The 19134-nt window shown below is 38.8% G+C and overlaps 1 protein-coding gene and 1 long non-coding RNA gene across 2 annotated transcripts in view; one reads left to right on the forward strand and one right to left on the reverse strand.

Annotated features, from left to right (window-relative positions):
• Positions 1 to 13643, reverse strand: part of cyb561 (cytochrome b561) — a 21064-nt gene extending 7421 nt beyond the window's left edge. Inside the window, exons 1-4 of the mRNA XM_007565464.2 lie at positions 13533 to 13643; positions 7410 to 7617; positions 1265 to 1363; positions 1065 to 1168 (exon numbers count right to left, since the gene is read on the reverse strand). Of these exons, the coding sequence (XP_007565526.1) occupies positions 1065 to 1168; positions 1265 to 1363; positions 7410 to 7614 (408 nt within the window). The 5' untranslated portion in view covers positions 7615 to 7617; positions 13533 to 13643. The remainder of the gene's footprint in view (positions 1 to 1064; positions 1169 to 1264; positions 1364 to 7409; positions 7618 to 13532) is intronic.
• Positions 1370 to 3625, forward strand: LOC107837796 (uncharacterized). Its single transcript, XR_001663839.1, has 2 exons — positions 1370 to 2220; positions 2575 to 3625. It is a non-coding gene; the product is annotated as an uncharacterized LOC107837796 (long non-coding RNA).
• Positions 13644 to 19134: the final 5491 nt, after the last annotated feature.

Here is a 19134-nt window from a genome sequence, read left to right on the forward strand (position 1 = left end):
TGCAATGTACATTATGCAGCAAAGGAAATTAGAAGACATATGTCCATAATGGAGATGATCGGTTTTGGACAGGAGATGTGCTCCGTATTGCATAAGCGACACTGAAGAATGACTGATATCATTAACGATACAGGAAGAAGCTTTTTAGTTATCTTGCTTTACTAGCAAAGTCGTAGCTAGCAGCTAGCTAATAGCACATCAACAACAGCCTAATGTCTGTATGATAAAAATACCGAATCGATAGATAAGAACAGTTTTTCCTCACCTGGCTGTCTCCTCCCGCTCAGTAGTTCTTCAGAGAAAGGCAGACGCAGAGGCCTGTCAGTGTCTGTTGTATTTCATTACCTCTCTGCTTAAACCGCTGAAGCAGAAACGATACAACGTTCAACGTTTTCCGTCATCTGACAAGTAGCTAGTCTACTCCACTTTATTCAGCAAAAACATTTTTTTTTAATTCACCAAAAACTGATCTGTAATCTGTAATGTTCGCTACGTTGAGGTCCAGTTAGCCGCTTTACCTCACTGCGCAAGAGGCAACTGCGTCATGTGTCATGGGCAAAAGGTCAAAGGTAACAAGGTGGCCGGAGGGCTTATTATGTTGTACAAAAAAAACAAATAATTTTAGTACATGTTATTATGTGTCAGAAGAGGGCTTAGGAAATAATAATAATACCAAAAAAAAAATTGACCAATAGGGCACTTGGGGGCAAGGAGCAAAAGGGGCAGGTGCTCAAGTCCCCGTAGTGCCCCCCACCCTCTCTGCATGTGCCTGGTTTGATGTCATTTGCGATCAGTGCCATTGGACAACTATGAAAAGAAATCAGTTGTACACTATTTTAATTGGTGGTATAAGACTACAGGGAGTTTGATAGAATTACATGCCAGACTTTTCACTTTATTAGTACATCTAATACCATGGTATTAATATTAAATGGTATCAAATGAAATGAATTGTTTTCATTTGTGCACTACTTTGTTTGTGGTTGTACACATTTTCGAAGAGTCAAAAGCATTAAAATAGTTTTTGCAAGGCACTGCAAGCATGTGAGTGTGTGCATTTATACCTGTAAGCAGAAGAAGATTAGGGTGGCCACGCCACACCAGCTGTGAAGAGAGTACATGTCTGGGATCTTGGCTGCTCTGTGAAAGTCAAACACAGCTACAACCCCTGCACACACACAATATTTTACAGGACAGTTTCATGACAGGAAGTAGTGATTTTTTCTGTCCAATGTCAAAGTTTATTGAATCAACTGTCTCTTACCTATGATACTGATGATGAGGGCGAGCAGGTGAATAATGCCATGAAGCAGCTTCACATGTTTTTTTGCTTCATTACAAAAAACTCTGTAAACTAAAATGGCTAAAAAAAAGAGAAACAGGTCTTCATCAGGATCAAAAACTTGGACTTTGAGTGGCATCTCATTCAGGTTAGTTGTTGTCCTTTTCTTTTCTTTGAAATCTTTCTGTTTCCATATTATTTAGGATCTAAAATGTATTGTCTTTTCTTTTTCCATGTTGGACGGTGCCTTCATCTGCATCTAATAAAGTAAGTGCCACTTGGACTCTTGAAAACCATTAATAGTTCACATTTTAAAACCCTGTTAGAATTCCACATTATTTCAGCCATGTTGAATTTTAGGTTTTGGAAGTAATTTTTCTTTGATTTGTTTAGTGATACCCAAAGCATGGATATTTCTTTAAGAACTGTGTTTTTATGTTCATAAGATTGTAAAAATTAATGAGTTAAACCCAGTTTATGTCACTGTAAACTGAAAGTCTTCAATTTTTATTCCAGTGTTGGTGAAACTATGTATGGACTTTGAAGGCCTATTTTTTACCAGTTCTCTGAGGAATGGTTTTGTGTTCATTTTGAATGTTTGAATATACTGGAAATATATGTGGTTTGAGGCATGTGATGCCTTTAAATAAAAATTCTGTTCTGACGGTTACTTATCACATCCTCTTTTGTGTTGTGTGAAGTTCTGATTATGCAGATTATGCATTTTAGAACGGCACCAATTGTAGCACTTCTAAGAAGCCTACACTGGATCAGGTATTAATGTTCTATCGTAAAACTAATATTGTACTTTAAAAAGTATCATTACAGTTTTCTTGACAGTAGTAAAACTAAATTTACAGTAAAAATACTGGAACCTACAGATGCCAGTATTTGAAGGTATATTTACTTTCACCACTGTATTTTACGGTGGCCAACAGGTACAAACACCCAGCAAAGACGAGACAAACACATGCAACAAAAAAGAGATGCAAACAAAAAATGCTGAAAACAGAAGTGATCCAGACCACTAGGGGGAGTCGAACAAAGAACAGCTGTGTCCAAAGTCAGGTGACAGCGTGAATGATAGAGCAGCGAAGGAAGAAAAAAAAAAACGGACTCGAAGTATGTTTTCTTTCTTTTTCCCTCCTGATTTCTCTATTACTCTTCACCTTTTGTAATAAAGGCTGTTGCATATTAAAAAAAATCTTAGTCTGGTTCTAAAATGTTCAAACACGTATAGCACATTTACACAAGGAATGTAAGCAAAGTATCCCTTTTCAAATACTCTCCAGATCTCAGGTAAGACAATACAGTTTAATCAAACTATTGTATTTTTAGGCTTAACTTTAATCAGTCAAAGCGATTTGTTCAGGAATATATTAAATATTTGAGTGAACCAAAATATTACATCTAGATGTTACCTGACTTAATATATGTGTTTAACTGTCATTTGGGAAAGCCCAAATGAGTCAGGTGTTCTAAACCTGGACCAGCTGGCAGCAGGCGAGGGGAGCTGGGTGTTAATACAGCGGGAGCAGACGGCTCCGAAAACGTTGGACAGATATTGCAATTAGGTGACGCACTGATGAACCGAGCAGAAATGTGAGATTTGTACATCTACATTCTCGCCTATAAACATTGTTTAAATCATGTTGTGTCACGGTTGCTAAGCAACATAACCCGAGGTGGAGGCTAGGCAGCTAGCTGCAGCTTCTCTCTGCAATGCTCTGCCTTCGCAGGACCCCACTTCCGTAGACTGGGTCGTTTCTCAAGCACATAAGCTTGAAAGGATGAAAGACCCTGAACTCAGACACAAAGCTCTAGTGGTCTGGAACACTTATTTTTAAAAATTATAACGATTCTGTGTTTTGGTTCGGCTGGGCTTCATATGGTTATGTGTATTTGTTATAAGTTGCATTGTGATCACTGTTATGTGTAGAGTGTTATGGGGTTCCCCTGTCTGACTGCTGACTCCCACTCACATGTGGTGGACCTGTCATTTGGGCGGGGAATCAGGGGAGCGGGAGGACCCGGACAGATGCTGACAGAACACCGGAAGAGCGGAGAGTTCAGTGTGTTTTTAGCAGTGAAGCTATTCAGTTGAGTGTAACGGTTTGTTAGAGGCACAGCTGCTCGCTCTTATTTCTAATAAACCCTGTTGGCGGTACTACGTCTGCGGTGTGTTGGCGTCATTACAGTATTTACTTACAGTACACCACTTTAAAAGATAATTACAGGATTGAAAAGGTAAATGTCCAGTAAAATACTGGTAGCTACAGACGCCAGCTTTTTTTTTTTTTTTTTTACCGTTTTTCTGAAAGGACGGTAAAAAAAAAAAAAAAACTGGCATCTGTAGATACCAGTATTTTTTTTTATCGTTCTTTTAGAAAAACGGTAAACTACTGGCAGGTATATATGCCAGTAGTTTACCGTTATTTCACAGTATCTATACCGTACATGCATTGACAGTAATCTACTGTCAGGATTAATTACAGTACAGCTACTGTGCATTTACAGTAAACTTCTGGTGTCTATAGCTGCCAGTATGTTACTGTAAATTTACAGGATTATTTCATAGAGTGTATGTTTTATTTTGGTCATTATTATTACAATTAGTCTTGATGTGTGTGTGATAGGCGTGTCTATCGGACATTTATAGAAATGCGGAACAAATTACGTCCTGTATCGGTTCAAAGCGGGGCATAACATTTAACAGCCAAATACAGGACGATTCCGTATTTTAAGGGACGGGTGGCATCCCTAAAAGGCAGGGAGAAACGATAAAGCCGATAAATTAAAAAGAGGTGGATAATTTTCATTTGTCGTGCTATTAACTGATTTATTGTTTATTGCGGCAGGCCTACAGCCACTCTGTAATAATGTACATTCAGAATATTGATTTAATATTTAAGATATGTATGCTACAGCCAAAATACCAGTAGTAGGTATATGCAACCCATTTGAAAAGTGAGAACCGAGGAACAGATGGGAGTAGACGAGAGGATCCAGCAAGTAGTGACTGAAAATGAGAACCCTAGATACTGAGGTCAAACGCTAAACAAAAGACCTAGACTGATGATCTAACAGGTTGCAAGTGTGAGTGAAAGGAGCAGGAGGTAGACTGAGGAAAGGGAGAGAGAAAGTGGTCCAGGGGACGAGAGAGAGTACAGCCGGGCTCAGGAAATAATTCTAACATGCAATAATAACTAGACTAAAGAAACCTAATATAACTAAAGTAACAAAGAATAGCTAAGAAATAAACAAAACTAGAAACACTAAGAACTGAACTAAAGGAAAACAGGAATAAGGCTGATTTAAGATGAATAACAGAGAAATAGACAAACCCTTAAAGTCAAGCAACCCCAGACATGAGAACTAAATTCAAAGTGTTAAATATTGGTGCACCATAATTAACCATATGCAATATAAAATTCATAAAAATATATACATATGACTTAATATACAATAAACATATCAAATAAATGCATAAATAAATATAATAATAATAATAATAATAATAATGCACATGTAAATGTATTGATCTATAAATAAATTAGTCCAGAAAAGAATTTGATTAAGTCAGAGTTGGGCATTGTAGGATCTGATTGCTACAGGCAGAGATGATTTCCTGTGGCACATTTTAGTAAACCGAGTCTCTGGCTGAAGGTGCTCCAACACGCCAAGAAGTGGTTGAAACTTCATCCACTTTTCAAAGAGAAAATGCTTTTGTGTTCACAGATTGAAAGCACAGTAGTTCATCTTTCTAAAGCATGTAAGGAGTTTTATTGTGTCAGTGACACTTTAATAATTAATAATGCTCTCTTTTCCTTCTTTCAATTAAATGGACTGAAAATGTAATTACTGCTGCACTGTTGTAGTTCAACTTGTTCTGATGTTGTGTGGTTAATGGTGATGTTAACGTGACTGCACATTAACCTGAAAATTTGAGGAGTCATCACAAAAACAGAAGTTTGAAAAATAAATTGGTGTTATAGCTACAGAATTTGTTGCATTTCAGAGCAAACAAGAACTAGGTTATCAAAGAAATTAATGATGCATCTGTACGAGTAGGTTTGTCTGAGTTTATTTAGTGGCAACTTTTTTTGTAAAAGTTGTATGCAACAAAAGACCCCTTTTCAGAAACCTGAACATTTTCCTTTCCTTACAGTATGTCCTCTTAGCTCATATCAGACATTGACTTCTGACAAAAAGGAAGGAGAGATTGTGAGTAGAATAGTATGTGTACTTTCCAATATAACTACATCAGCTCCAATTTCTGTTTATGCCTGGGTGAGAAAGCCGTGGGGGCTTTACAACACACATCAACCTCCCCATTACAGTCACCATCTAATGTCTAACTGACCTTTTCCTTTATTGACATAATGCAATTCAGGACTGCACCAGTTGGTCTAATGTGGTTATTCTCATTTGTGAAACTACCCAGGGCTAGACACCAAACGATTGAGCAGGATAATTCATATCGTTTTGTAGTCTGAGTGAAAAGATATTATCAGGATCTGCTGCAGTGTCGACAATATCTGTTATTCTCTTAGAAGTGTCAAATCATTTATGGAGTTTCGAGAGAATTCAACTTATGAAAAAGTTTGGAAAAACAAGTATTAAAAGGAGTTCATAAACTCAGAGAAGGAGAAAAGAGATTTCACCCTAACTGGTTCAAATCTTTGCATTGTATGAGGCCAGCCTTCCTATCAAACAGATATTGCATTTTACTGAAGGATGAGATTAATGACAATTGCCAGTTGAGCTACATTATGCAATATAGTTGCTGATAAACAGTAAATAAAATCTTTGAAATGGGGTAATCATTGGTTCCTTGTTGCTTTTAGGATACAATTTAAGGTTTTATTGATTGTTTTTATTTGATTGTTTTTAAGTGTTTAAACTCAATGGGTCCTTCTTACTTAAATGAGTTCTTGGAGCCCCACAGCCCACCCAGAGCCATACGGTCAACTGACCAGCTTTTACTGGCAGTCTCTATAGGCTAAAAAGTAGAGGGGACAGAGCCTTCTCTGTGGAGCAGTCTCCCTCTCTGTTAAGCTGTTTCAGTCAGTCGGTCAGTTAAAGTCCAGACTGAAAACTCATCTATCCCCCTTGGCCTTTAACACCAGTTAAAGGAAAAAAAGGAAAAGGGAGGAAGAAAATTGCTGCAGCTAAATTTTAAAATTGTTTGGTTTTCATTCATGCTATTAGCATTTGGTATCTCTGCCAATTTTATATTTGTCTTATTATTTTTACTAAACTTAATTTTATTTTATCATTTATCTACCTGTGATGTTTGTTGTGAAGCACTTTGGTCAGCTAAGGCTGTTGTAAATGTGCTACATAAATAAACTTTGACTAATTTTCTGGGTTCCAAATAAGATCATTTAGTCAAGTGGAACAACTAGTGAGGTCAGAAATCTATGTGGGAAATCTTACGTGGTTCCTCACCATCTCTTAGGGTCCAGTATAATTTTACACATAGTCCAAAGAATTTAATGATGTTCTTATCTGACCAGAGCAAATTCTTCTACCTATTTGCTGTATCATGTACGCGGTGTGTGGTAGGCTACAAAAATAACTTCTTTTGACTTTCTTCCTGCCACACTTTCATAGAGATCTGATTTATAGAGTGAACAGCTAATAGTTGTCCATTTGACATTTTCTACCACCAGTCAGAGCATTGCAGAACAAGTAATTTTTTTTTTTTCAATAAAATTCTGACTTACTCAATTAGTTTGGGATTGACAGGCATCTGGTTTTTGTTTTCCTAATTCAACAGGTCAGCAGCCTGAGGCTAAACAGACATTAGCGACTCTAACCACTGACACACAGCAACACACAAAATCATATTCTGAGGAGCTTCTCCCTCATATACTCAGTTACTACCCAAAGTGAGGTGTATTCATGACCATTAACTGACGTAAAGAAAGCAGTCTTTCTTGCAAGTATTGCCTATAGTTGGACTGTTGAATCATGCTGAATTAATAAGATGTAGAGAGACAAATCACTGGCCTTAATCACTTAAGATGTTCTGAGTATTCTTCTACTGCAATCAAATGAGGGCTTGTTCAAAGAGATGGATTCTGTGTGGACTAAAATAAAACATATGTGTGGGTTTTCTCACCATCGCCATGCAGGAAAATCAGGCCCAGCACCATGCAAAGAGGGTGCAGGTTGAACTCATGAGCCGAACCATCCCAGGCAAAACCGCCTCGGTAGTGACCCATCCACACCCCAGTCAGAACCACGGACACAAGGCCGAGCACCTGCGATGCTCCCACCAGCCCCGCAAACACAGAGCCACCGTGGCGGGGGCTTAAATCATCCATAGTCTGAGAGCCAGAAACAGATACACAGAATTTATTTACAACAAGAAGTTGACACAGATATCGATAAACACACAACTTGAACAAAACAATTTGATGAAACCTGACATCAGAGACACTAGAGTGCAATGTAAAAGTATTCACGTCCCTTTAAATTCTCATTACGTCTCAACAACAAACTGGGAAATAATTTTGGGAATTGATATCTAATCAACAAAAAGAAGAATGTGAAGTAAAAGACAAATACATGACGTTTAAATTTTTTAATGAAACTCCTAAAAGAGGTGTAGCAAGGGGGTAAATATGTCTTAATACTGTGTTCAAACAAACACTAATCTCAGTTCAAATGTTGTCAAAACGTTTGGAATTGTAATTAATATTTTTTTTGTATTGGAATATATAAAAAAGTTTTGTAAAAAAAAAAAAAATCTTTAAAATTCAAATCATTAATTTTTTTGTCTCACGAGGACAAAAAGTTATTTGGAAAACATGTCAGAAATGTTTGGTTCTCAAAATTTTGGTTTTGATGCTCCCTTTTTTTGATTGAACTCAAAGAGTTTTGATTGATGGAAACAAGAACATCCTGGGCGGGACCTGACAACGAACGATGTTAGCTGTGTCCCTATTGGTTCGCTCTGACTAAAGCAGATAACTGATCTCCCACCTCAGAACTGCGGCCCAAACTACAGGGCCTGCTGCTTCACTTCAGTGACAGGACACAGAATAATAATGATAAGAGTCATAATGTCATTTATAAACAGTTTTTTTTACGCTAAAAAGAGTTTGTTCCACTCAGCTGCTCTCGGCTGCTGGGTTAATTTGCCCTTCTCAGATTGTGACAGGCAGGTCTCCAGTAGAGGTGGGTCAGGTTTTCCCTGTGTATGGACTTGAAGGCATGTGCCAGGCTAAATTGTGGAACAGATTGGTTTCCCATACACATGGGATACCAAGGGTATGGAAAACCATACCCTTGGATTCAAAAGTGTATGGTGTATGTGAAGCTATCTTATGCGTTTTACTCAGTGTGATAGCTAATTGCCATGGCGGCACATATAGTTCCAGCAACTTATGGCTTTCTACATCAGTGCTCTTTACTTTTTCTGTAATTTTTCTTTGCTTTTTGCTTCACAGATACTGCGAACATCCAGTGCACCCACCAGATGCTTTTGATTGGGAACAAACAGCAGATATCTGTTTCAAGCAACTTTATTCGCAAGCATAACATCCCAGACAACACAGACCGCCAGGCTCTTCGTAGATTGTAGTCGGATCCAGGAGACGGCGCAGACAGGAGGGAGAGGAAGCAGAAAAGGGGGTGCAGGATCTGGTGTCATGCTTAGGCTGAGAAAACAACCAAACAAGCCGCCTCTTCCGTGCCTATATCTTTCCAGTACCAGATCTCTGGTGCATAAAACAGATAATTTGGAACTATTGCTGATTGGAAATTGTTATGTTCTGAACTGTTGCATTTTAATTATCTCTGAGACTTGACCCGGGAAATCTAAAATCTAAAATATTTGCTCAGTTCATCAATATGTCACTTACCGCATTTTCCAGATTATAGAGCACACCTTACTATAAGCCACACCTACAAAGCTTATAGCTGCACCGGGCTATAAGTAGCTGATATCTCCGCCGCTCTCGTCTGCTAGATTTATTAAGGATGCAGCCCTCCGTCTCCAATGTCGAACCATGGATTATGTGCAGCGACTCTATTTCCCTCCTGTACTGCCAGATCGATAGCCCTCAACTTGAAAGCTGCATTATATGAACTTCTTTGTGTGGTTTCCATGATGAGTTTGAAGAAATTTCTCCATCGTACCTGCTGCTAGCATGTGCTTGTTCTAAATGGAAAACTAGCTCTTTCTTCTTTGATTTCCAATTTTGACTTCTAATGATTCACTTCCTGCTAAAGAGCCCCCTAATGGTTGAAGAAAAATCCACAGAAAGGCCGCGCCAGGCTGTAAACTGCATGTTTCAAAGCGTAGGAAGAAAGTGGTGGCTTATAGTCCCTAAAATACGGTAATTGCAATATTGCTCTGACATTTTTGGAGATGTCTGCTTCCGCTGCAGTATCAACCAGCTGTGAGCTGGCCAGGCGCTCCAGCTTCAGTGTACCAGGAGACACTCCTGGTACATCGTTTTAAAAACTCCCGCTAGCTTTCCCCAATAAGAGGAAAAGTTAAACACCACTATTATTCAGTCAGGTAATACGTAGTTGTAAAATATTTGGTTTACTAAAGTATTTAATTTATTCCTGAGCAAAGCGGTTTGACTGATTAAAGTTAAGCTTTCAAACATAATTTTATTTAACTACAATATCTTATCTGAGATCTGAAGAGTATTATATTTGAAAATTTAAATGTGCTCATATTCATTCCTTTTAGAAATATGCTAAATATTTTTGAACATTTTAGAGTCATACTAAAATATTTATTCTTTACGATATAAGAGTCTTTACTACAAAAGGTGAAGAATAATACAGAAATCAGGAGTATTACTTGGCTTTGTTGCTCTGTTCTTCACACTGCCATGGTTGCTAGGCAACATAAGTTGCTTCTCTCTCTTCTGAGAAGAAGAGACAGAAGGGAGAGACGGGTCCTACGAAGGACCCATTCTACATACAATTACAGATAAACACTGTTCCCCAGACATTGAATACATGTCTGTTAGGTGCTGGCCGTTTTTCTCCCAAGAGAGCCAACAGTTGTGACAGCTGCTTATATTCCACCTGACGCCAATGTAAACACCACAGCGTTCTCTCTCCTGCTAAACACCATTAACAAACAGCAGTGAACCCATCCCAACAGTGTTCACATAGTTGCATGGGATTTTACCAGGGCCAACTTGAAGACTGCACTCGCAAAGTTCTACCAACATGTCAAATGTTCTACAAGGGGAGAGAACATTTTAGATCATGTTTACACCAACACTAAGCACTTGTACAGACCCACACTCCTCCCATATCTCAGCCAGTCAGACCATGTTTCCCTCCTACTTTGCCCAGTATACAACTCCCTCAGACATAGGGCTGGGGCCACCAAAAGGACAGTTGCAACCTGGCCTGAGAATGCACTCGGCAAACTACAGAACTGTTTCAGTCAGACAGAGTGGGACTTATTCGGACACCAGGACCTGTAGAGGTTCACAGAAACTTTACCGGACTACATGTAGTTGTCCATCAGGAATGTGTATGGAAAAAAAAAAGTCTGTACTTTTCCTAACCAGAAACCCTGGATGACCAGGTCTGCACACTCCTTGGGACCCACGACGCTGCTTTCAAGTCAGGTGACAGAGCTCTACGCCATCTGCTCAAGCTGACCTGAAAAGAGAAATAAAAAAAAGCCTAGGAGGACCACAAGATGCGCATAGAGTCCCACCAACACACCGGAGGCATGGCGGGGCATCATGAACTTTCGAGGCTGTGAGGCTGGGAGGTGACCTGAGTGCACTGATGGCAGAGGAACTAAACAGCTTCTTTGCCTGCCTTGAAACCCATCAACAGCACTCCTCTGCTCTAGCCTTGCCACTGCCCCCTTCCCCACCTGGTTCCTTCACCATTCCACTCACTGTACAGGAGAACAATGTTAGACAGGTGCTTTTGGCAGCGAACCCCAAGAAAGCTGCTGGACCAGTCCTGGCAAGGTGCTTGGAGCGTGCACCTACCAGCTAGTACTCATCTGTACTAGGATCTTTAACCTTTCCTTCGCTCAGGCAGTCATCTCACCCTGCCTAAAATCAACAAGAGGTCTCCCATCATCAGTCTGAACGATTGCCATCCAGTGTCCCTTACTCCTGTAATTATGAAGTGCTTTGAGAGACTAGTTCTGCAACAAAGACCATATGCCCCAAAGACTAGGACCCCCACCAATTTGCATATTGTGCCAACAGACAAACAGAGGATGCCATTGTTGTAGCTCTCTCCACTCAGCACTGAACATGGAGCAGCAGCAGAGCTATGTCCGGATGCTTTTTGTAGACTACAGTTGAGCCTTCGACACAATAATCCCAGACAGACTCCTCTGAAAACTGGTCACTCGGTGTTCATCCTTTCACATGTATGTGGTCAAAGAATTTCCTCACCAACCAACCCCAGAATGTGTCTTGGCCATCATCTCTCCTCTACCAACACCAACTCCTGTATTGTCTCTACCCCCAAGACTACAATCTGGCCCACAACAACAATCGCATCGTAAAGTTTATTAATGACACCACAGTGGTTGGACTCATCTCACAGAAAGTAGGTCCTGAAGCTGGCAGCCTGGTGTTCAGAGAACAACCTCACTCTGAACACCAAGAAAACCAAGGAGGTCATCATGGACTTCAGGAAGCTCAGCACCAACTCAGCTCCTCTCTACATTAATGGCAAGAATGTGGAGAGGGTCCACACCTTCAGGTTTCTTAGCGTCCTCATCTCTGCTGACATCTTCTGGACTGACAACATCACAGCAGTCATCAAGAAGGCTCAGCAGCACCTACACTTCCTGAGAGTCCTAAGGAAGCACAAACTAAATTCCAAGCTGCTGTTGACCTTCTACCGCTCATCCATGCTCTTGATGTACTGCATCACAGTATGATATGGCAGCTGTACTGTTACAAACAGTGTGAGGCTGCAGAGGGTCATAAAGACAGCTCAGAGGATCGTTGGCTGTCCTCTCTGATGGAGATTTACACCTCCTGCTGCCTCAGCAAAGCCACGTCCATCACCAAGGACCCACTCTGGCTTCATCCTGTTTGACCTGTTGCCCTCAGGGAGCCGGTACAGATGCGCCTCCATGACTCAGACTCAAAGAAGCAATTAACACCCGGAATGCCCACATGCACTAATTGTATGATGGCTATATGCGTATGTGTGTATATTAATTTAACAGTTTTAATATTGTAAATATCATTGTATTTATGTTTATCTTGTAGATTTTCCTATATTGCACTGCTTTGGAGCTGGCTTTAAATCTCATTGAACATATGCACAATGACAAACAATAAATTGTAATTCTAATTCCTCGTTGATGCAAATAACATGGCCATTAGAAAGACCCAACTTTCAAAACATACTTTTAGAACAAATGCAGTCCTATGTTACACATTAGTTACTTAATATAAAAGGTAACACTAATCCTCTTGTATTAAAAATAACACGAGTACTCAGAAGTGTAGATATAAAATAAGTGCAAATTGTTGAGAGAGTACCCACATACAAAAAGTCACAATTATTTTTTCCAGTGGTTCTCATCCTCTTCCATATCTTTAAGTGTCCAGAAAAGTGCTGTGTAAGTGATGTCATTTCATTTAATTTCATCATCACTAGATATCTTCTTCAATAATTAAATTGTGTTTTCGTTATCAGCACCACTGGATTGTCAATTTACTTTTTAAATTGTTAAGGGGTATATTTGATATTTTATTTAAAAAAATTATTTCAAAACAATATTATTTTGGGTTATGAGTAAAAGTCAATACCCAAAGAATCGACCTGTTTTCTACCAACAGAAAAGGTCGAAAATACATAACAGGAAGTGTCAGCTGACAGAGTTACATGAAGCCGTGAAATAAGCAGGAATGAAACAATCATGAGTCATGTTATGGCGATTAAAAATCCATTAGTAACGACACGGCAAAGTCAACTTGTTAATTGACTTTGCCGTGTCGTTACTAAATTGACTTTGCTACAGTCTAGCAGTCTAGAGCTACTAGGCTGTAGTAGCCAAAAAACGGCAACAAAATAAGCATTGCTGAGGGAAATGGCATCAACATACAGGATACTGTTGCGCCAAAGAAGTGCGCTTTCACCTGTTACCTGTCATCAGCAGACTGTCTTATATTTATATTTAGTATTACGTCAATCACTATAATTAAAACCCATAATTAAATGCCAAATAAAGAAGCACTATATAGTTTGACTTAAGAACGACGAGACTTACTCCGCTTTGATACGTTAAGGAAGTCAAATCCTGACTTCAGGTCCGTCTTCCTCCTCCTCTTTTCTCCCAGTGAGCGGAGAGGTGGGAGAGTCTGTGTGATCTAGAGGCGTGACACGGACTCAAACCACGTGACCATAATACGAATTTAATGCTAAGGGAAATGATAGTGACATCCTGTTTCTATACCTCTCAGTTGCAAAATACGTGTCAATTACAGAAATAATAATATTCACAAATTCACAGATAAAATAATAAGTGAAACGACATCACTACGTTAAGAGGGTGACTGAAACGTCAGGACGAGTCGGGGAAAAGCGGAAGGAGGGAGTTTATTGATGCCTCACATCCTGGGTGCAGAGAGGTTTGTTGCCCTGGCAATAAAGAGTACCGGGGATGTTAGCGAAAACTTTGCTTAATCATAATATACTTAAGCACTTGTATTGGTTCCAGCACTTAGCCATTTTTGAACAAATGTAGTCTTAGGTGAACCTGTCTGTCTGGGTCCCCCACAGCCCGACTATTAAACCCTAAGTTATTCAAATCTATGGTAGATCTAGAATAAATTATTCACATTCAATGAAGAAGCTTATTTCTCTGAAAGTAAATGAAACGGGCATCTCTCAAAAGATAACAACAATGAATTATAGAAACAGGCTTTTCAACCTTGGAAAAAAAAACACATTAGCAAAATCACAACCTTCTCTGGCATATTTAATGATTTTTTATTAGTGCAAGTTAAGATTTTCATCATTAATTATCAATGTGAATAATACCAATATTGTAGTTGAACTAGCATCTTTTACATATATTACACTGTATTGCCAAAGGTTTTCAGCTGTCTTGACTTACATAATTGACATCCCATTCCTAATCCATAGGGTTCAATATGACGTTTTTCGACCCTTTGCAGCTAGAACAGTTTTAACATTTCTGGGAAGGCTTTAGAAGGGTTTAGAAGTGTGTTGATGTGGATTTTTGACCATTTTTCCTGAAGCTTATTTGTGAGGTCACATACTGATTGTTGGAAAGACAAGGCCTGGCTCTCAGTCTCCGCTCCAATTTATCCCAAAGGTGTTTTAGTGGGTTGAGGTCAGGATTCTGTGCAGGCCAGTAAAGTTCATCCACACCAGACTGCCATCCATGTTTTTATGGATCTTGCTATGTGCTCTGGTGCACAGTCATGTTGGAAGAGGAAGTGGCCAGCTCCAAACTGTTCCCACAAAGTTGGAAGCATGGAATTGTCCAAGATGTCTCGGTATGCTGAAACATTCGGAGTTCCTTTCACTGGCACTAAGGGGCCAAGTCAAGCTCCTGAAAAAAAAAAACAACCCACAACAGGAAATTTCACAACTGGATTTGTTCCACAGGGGGCATCCTATCACAGTTCCACATTGGAATTCACTGAGCTCTTCAGAGCGACCTATTGTTTCACAAATGTTTGTAAAAACAGTGTGCATGTCTAGGTGCTTAATTTTATACATTTTTGGCCATGGAAGTGATTGAAACACCCAATTCTGATAATTCAAATACTTTGGGTAAGCCAAAAGACATTGTCTTATTTTTGGGGTGGGAGGTTCAGAGTAAACAAGCATTTACTTTAATATAAATACATAAACAAACCTTTGTGTAACTTAAAAAAAATGCTGAAAAATATTTTTAAAAACCTAAAATGGGATAAAAATGAATGTACCACATCTATACAGTCTAGTAGAACAATTTCACACTGATTTTGAGTCTTTGGGTCACATGACTTCAAAGTTACTGAAGAAAAAACAACAGTTTTTAATATTAAAATTATCTAAAATATTGAAAATGACTTAATTTTCAATAGAAATGAGTGTGCCTCAAATACTTGCATGACTTACCACTAATTGTGTAATTTGGTCACAAGGCAAGACATCTATTTATATTGGTTTCTGAGGAGTGTTTGGTTCGGAAATTTGTTGACAGTCAAGAACCTTCGAGTGTTTAAGAATGGCCAGCCGTTCTCAACCGGCCAGCCTGATTTAGCATTCATAAATCATAAATCAGCGTTCATAAATCAGATCAACCTTCAGTTCAAAGAAAAACACAAGGAAAACAAAAGACAGTTCAAAACCAATCAGCATAACATAAACTCTGAGGTAAAAATAAGAAAAACAGCTTCCAGTCCATCAGAGAACTGGAAGCTGTCCTCCCATGGAGGCTGTCCGCCCCGACTCTGTGGGCAGGCAATGCCAGCGGCATGGGCGAGGATTGTCTGCCCATGCCGCCAAGCCTGGTTATCACCATCGTTTGAAAGGTGGAGGCCTGCAGTGGCCAGAAGACTTTGTAGAATACTCTCCAAACACGACTTGTGGTAACATAATTTTCAAGCTGGATAAAGATCCATGATTTCATCAATCTACACTCCAATATCACTTATTCAGATCTTAAAATCATCTGCAAGACATTGGCCACAACCAGACTTAAAAAGATAACCCAACATATTATACACCCTGACCAGACTTGATTTATATATTTTTAAAAAATGGAATTAGAAAAATACAAGACTCAATAATTTAATACACTAATGCTAAATCCAAAATAAATGTAGCTTAACATTTTAACAGGCTGAATAAACTGACACAATTAAATTATTTCCTACTTCTTTAATCAATAATAGATGACTTTATTATTCAATTCAATTTTATTTAGATAGCGCCAATGCAATTCAATTATACAGACATTGCAACTTATGCCAGTTATCAACATTCAGTCATTTACTCAAACCAGTTAAAAATGTCTATCTAAGGAAACCCAGCAGATTCCATTGTCATTGACTTGCAGCGTTCTCTCCTCCTGGATGAGAACATAGCAACAATTGTTTGTTTTTGTTGTTTTGTTGATTTTACAGCAATCCCTCACACTGAGCATGCATGGAGCAACAGTGGAAAGGAAAAACTCACATTTTACAGGAAGAAACCTCCAGCAGAACCAGAAGCTAGCTGAGTACAAGCAGCCATTTACCCTGGCCAATTGGAGGCTTGATAAGACAGAGCAGAAATGAACTAATGTAGAATGATTTTCAGTGTTCATGAAGTAAAAAGTTAATAGCAGAAGAACAGTGGAGAACTCACTCTTTCTCACTGAAGAAAGAGAGTGTACAATTAAAATGATAGCCTTTTTCTAAGATCTATCTATAGATAGATCCGTGTCCCGCAATCTTTCTCCCCCATCTGAGAGCACCACTGTGTTTTTGGTAAATTATTTTGAAAATATACATATTTTCAGATATATACATATTATATGTATATAATGATCAAATCATGAAGAATACACACAAGTAAAAAAACTTGTACTATCAAAACTCAGGACATTGTCCCTTTAAAAACTAAAAGGCTTTGCTCGTAAAGTGCCATGGATGTAATAAACACAATATTTATTAGAGAATCTTACCACATTTACTTGATTTGAATTTACTTAATCAGGGAAAACACAAAACAATGTTGCAACATTTTTAAAAAATGTTGTCCATAGGCCCTTTAGTTCTAGGTCAGTCTCTTAAAAAGTCTGACCTGTAAAACTACAGATAAAAAGAAACATTTTAATGAAACTAGCAGTAGAATGAGAATTAACATAAGCATACTTTTTTTTTTTTGCAAGATCTAAATCTTCACATTTACACCCAGTCAAATCAAAGGTTATTTGTATTTTAAAATAAGTATTATTTGGAATTTATTTCAGGAACAGCAACCAGGATTATTCTCTCTGTTTTATTGTCCTCTTGAGGGTGCTGTAGCCTTATTTAATTTAGTTTGTCAAGATAAATCTAATCAAGCAGCAGCAGTATCTCTGTCCTCTTTGGGTTTTGCACACAAAGACCATAAAGAGTAGATGGAAAATTACAAAATAGCTTTTCTTTATCATTAAACGTTCAAGTAAAGAAGTGTTGATTGTTAAAAGCTCCCATGAAAAGAAGATAAGACGTACCTGTGTTTGAAGAGTGGAAGGCAGGTTTCTGTTCATGTGTTAATAAATCTGCCCCTCTCATATTCACTGGTCTATTATATGCTGCGTTCAATATTGTCAGAAACGGCTGGTGTGTCTGTGAATAGGAGTACAAAGGTGTGTATTTGGCCATGTATTTGATAGTGTGTAAGGACCATTTCCCTAACAAATATGTTGTGGACTGCTCTTATGGGGCCTATAGTCTGGGCCCCAAAAGAAGTGCTGTTTTTGGGTTATGGGTTAGGTCTAAGACTAAGATGTGAATTGAGTTTGGGTTATTTTTAGGGTTAGGCCTAAGGTAGGTGTCAGGGTTAAGCTATAGAAAATAATGAAAAATGAATGGAAGTCAATACAACGTCCTTGTGAAGATAGAAAGACAGAGAGAGTGTGTGTGAACTTTTTGTGCGTGCTCTTTTTCTGTATGACATTTCTGATTTCTCCTGTGACTCACAGGAGGCTGACTCACCAATGCTCTAGCTATGTGCGTATGTGTTACGTATTAATGGATTATTTGTTGATTCTCATCTCTCCAGCTCTCTCTGTATTACTGACTCATGAGTTTTAATTACATCTCATGCCCCATTTAACCACAGTATTTCCAATGCAATAATGAAGCTGCTTGGGTCCACTCAGCTACAGGATACACTTCTGCCAGTGTGGCCTTGAATGTGCCACACTTCTGTTTGTCATTACTGGGTTGTTTTGAGTTGTTTAGATTAATTTATCCTAGTTCCATTATTGTGTTTAATAATGGAAATAAAAATAAAAATAAAATAAAAATAAAAATACAAACAAGGCTGATCTAACACATTTAAATGTGTTAGATCAGCCTTGATGTGTGTTAGTGTTTGTAGTCCTTTCTCGGTTATTGTAGTTTATTATGTTTTACTAGTTATTCCCTACTACTCTAGTTTTATTATATGTCTAGTTATTTTTAAACATTGTGCGTGTGAGGACTGAGGCAAACGTAGAGGACTGTATCAAATGATACAGGTTTTATGTGTGTGGGGTTGGTTGGACCCCATTTGTAAACACAAGGGTTAATGTTAGATTCACTTCCCAGTCCCCAGTGTGCTCTCCCTTGCTACTTGTGTCACTTCCTCTCTCTCTCTCTCTCTCTTGCTCATTCATTCTTAACCCTCAGTCTGTCTTCTGCTCTCTCCTTTCACACCTGCATTCCATTAGCTAATCAGCCCAGGACATTTGTTCCAGCACTCACCCTCCCCTAGCTGGTTCCTCCTGTTATATCCGTTACTTCCCTGTTGTTCCCTGTTGTTCCCTGTTGTTCCATTTTACGTAAAAACAAGATAATTATTTCTCCAAAATAATAACCTTTTTCAACCTTTATAGCTCCACTGTTGAAAATGAGGCTCTAACATCCACAAATGACATTGAAATAAAATCCAGTCCAACATCTGGTTTGAGGTGATTCCTCTGGATCCTGTTGGAGGAAAAATATCCCAACTTCAGAAGATGAGCTTTAACCTAACAGAGCTCTGTGGTTCCTCCTATCAGTGTGAGAGTCAGGGTGAGGAGGCGCCATGTTAGGAAGAGAAGTGGAAGCTGCAGGATCTTCAGAACAAACAGGTTATGATGCTGAGCCACTGATTATCCCTCTGTCTGGACACAGGAT

This window comes from Poecilia formosa, unplaced genomic scaffold (assembly GCF_000485575.1).
Source record: "Poecilia formosa unplaced genomic scaffold, Poecilia_formosa-5.1.2 Scaffold176, whole genome shotgun sequence".
NCBI lineage: Eukaryota > Metazoa > Chordata > Actinopteri > Cyprinodontiformes > Poeciliidae > Poecilia > Poecilia formosa.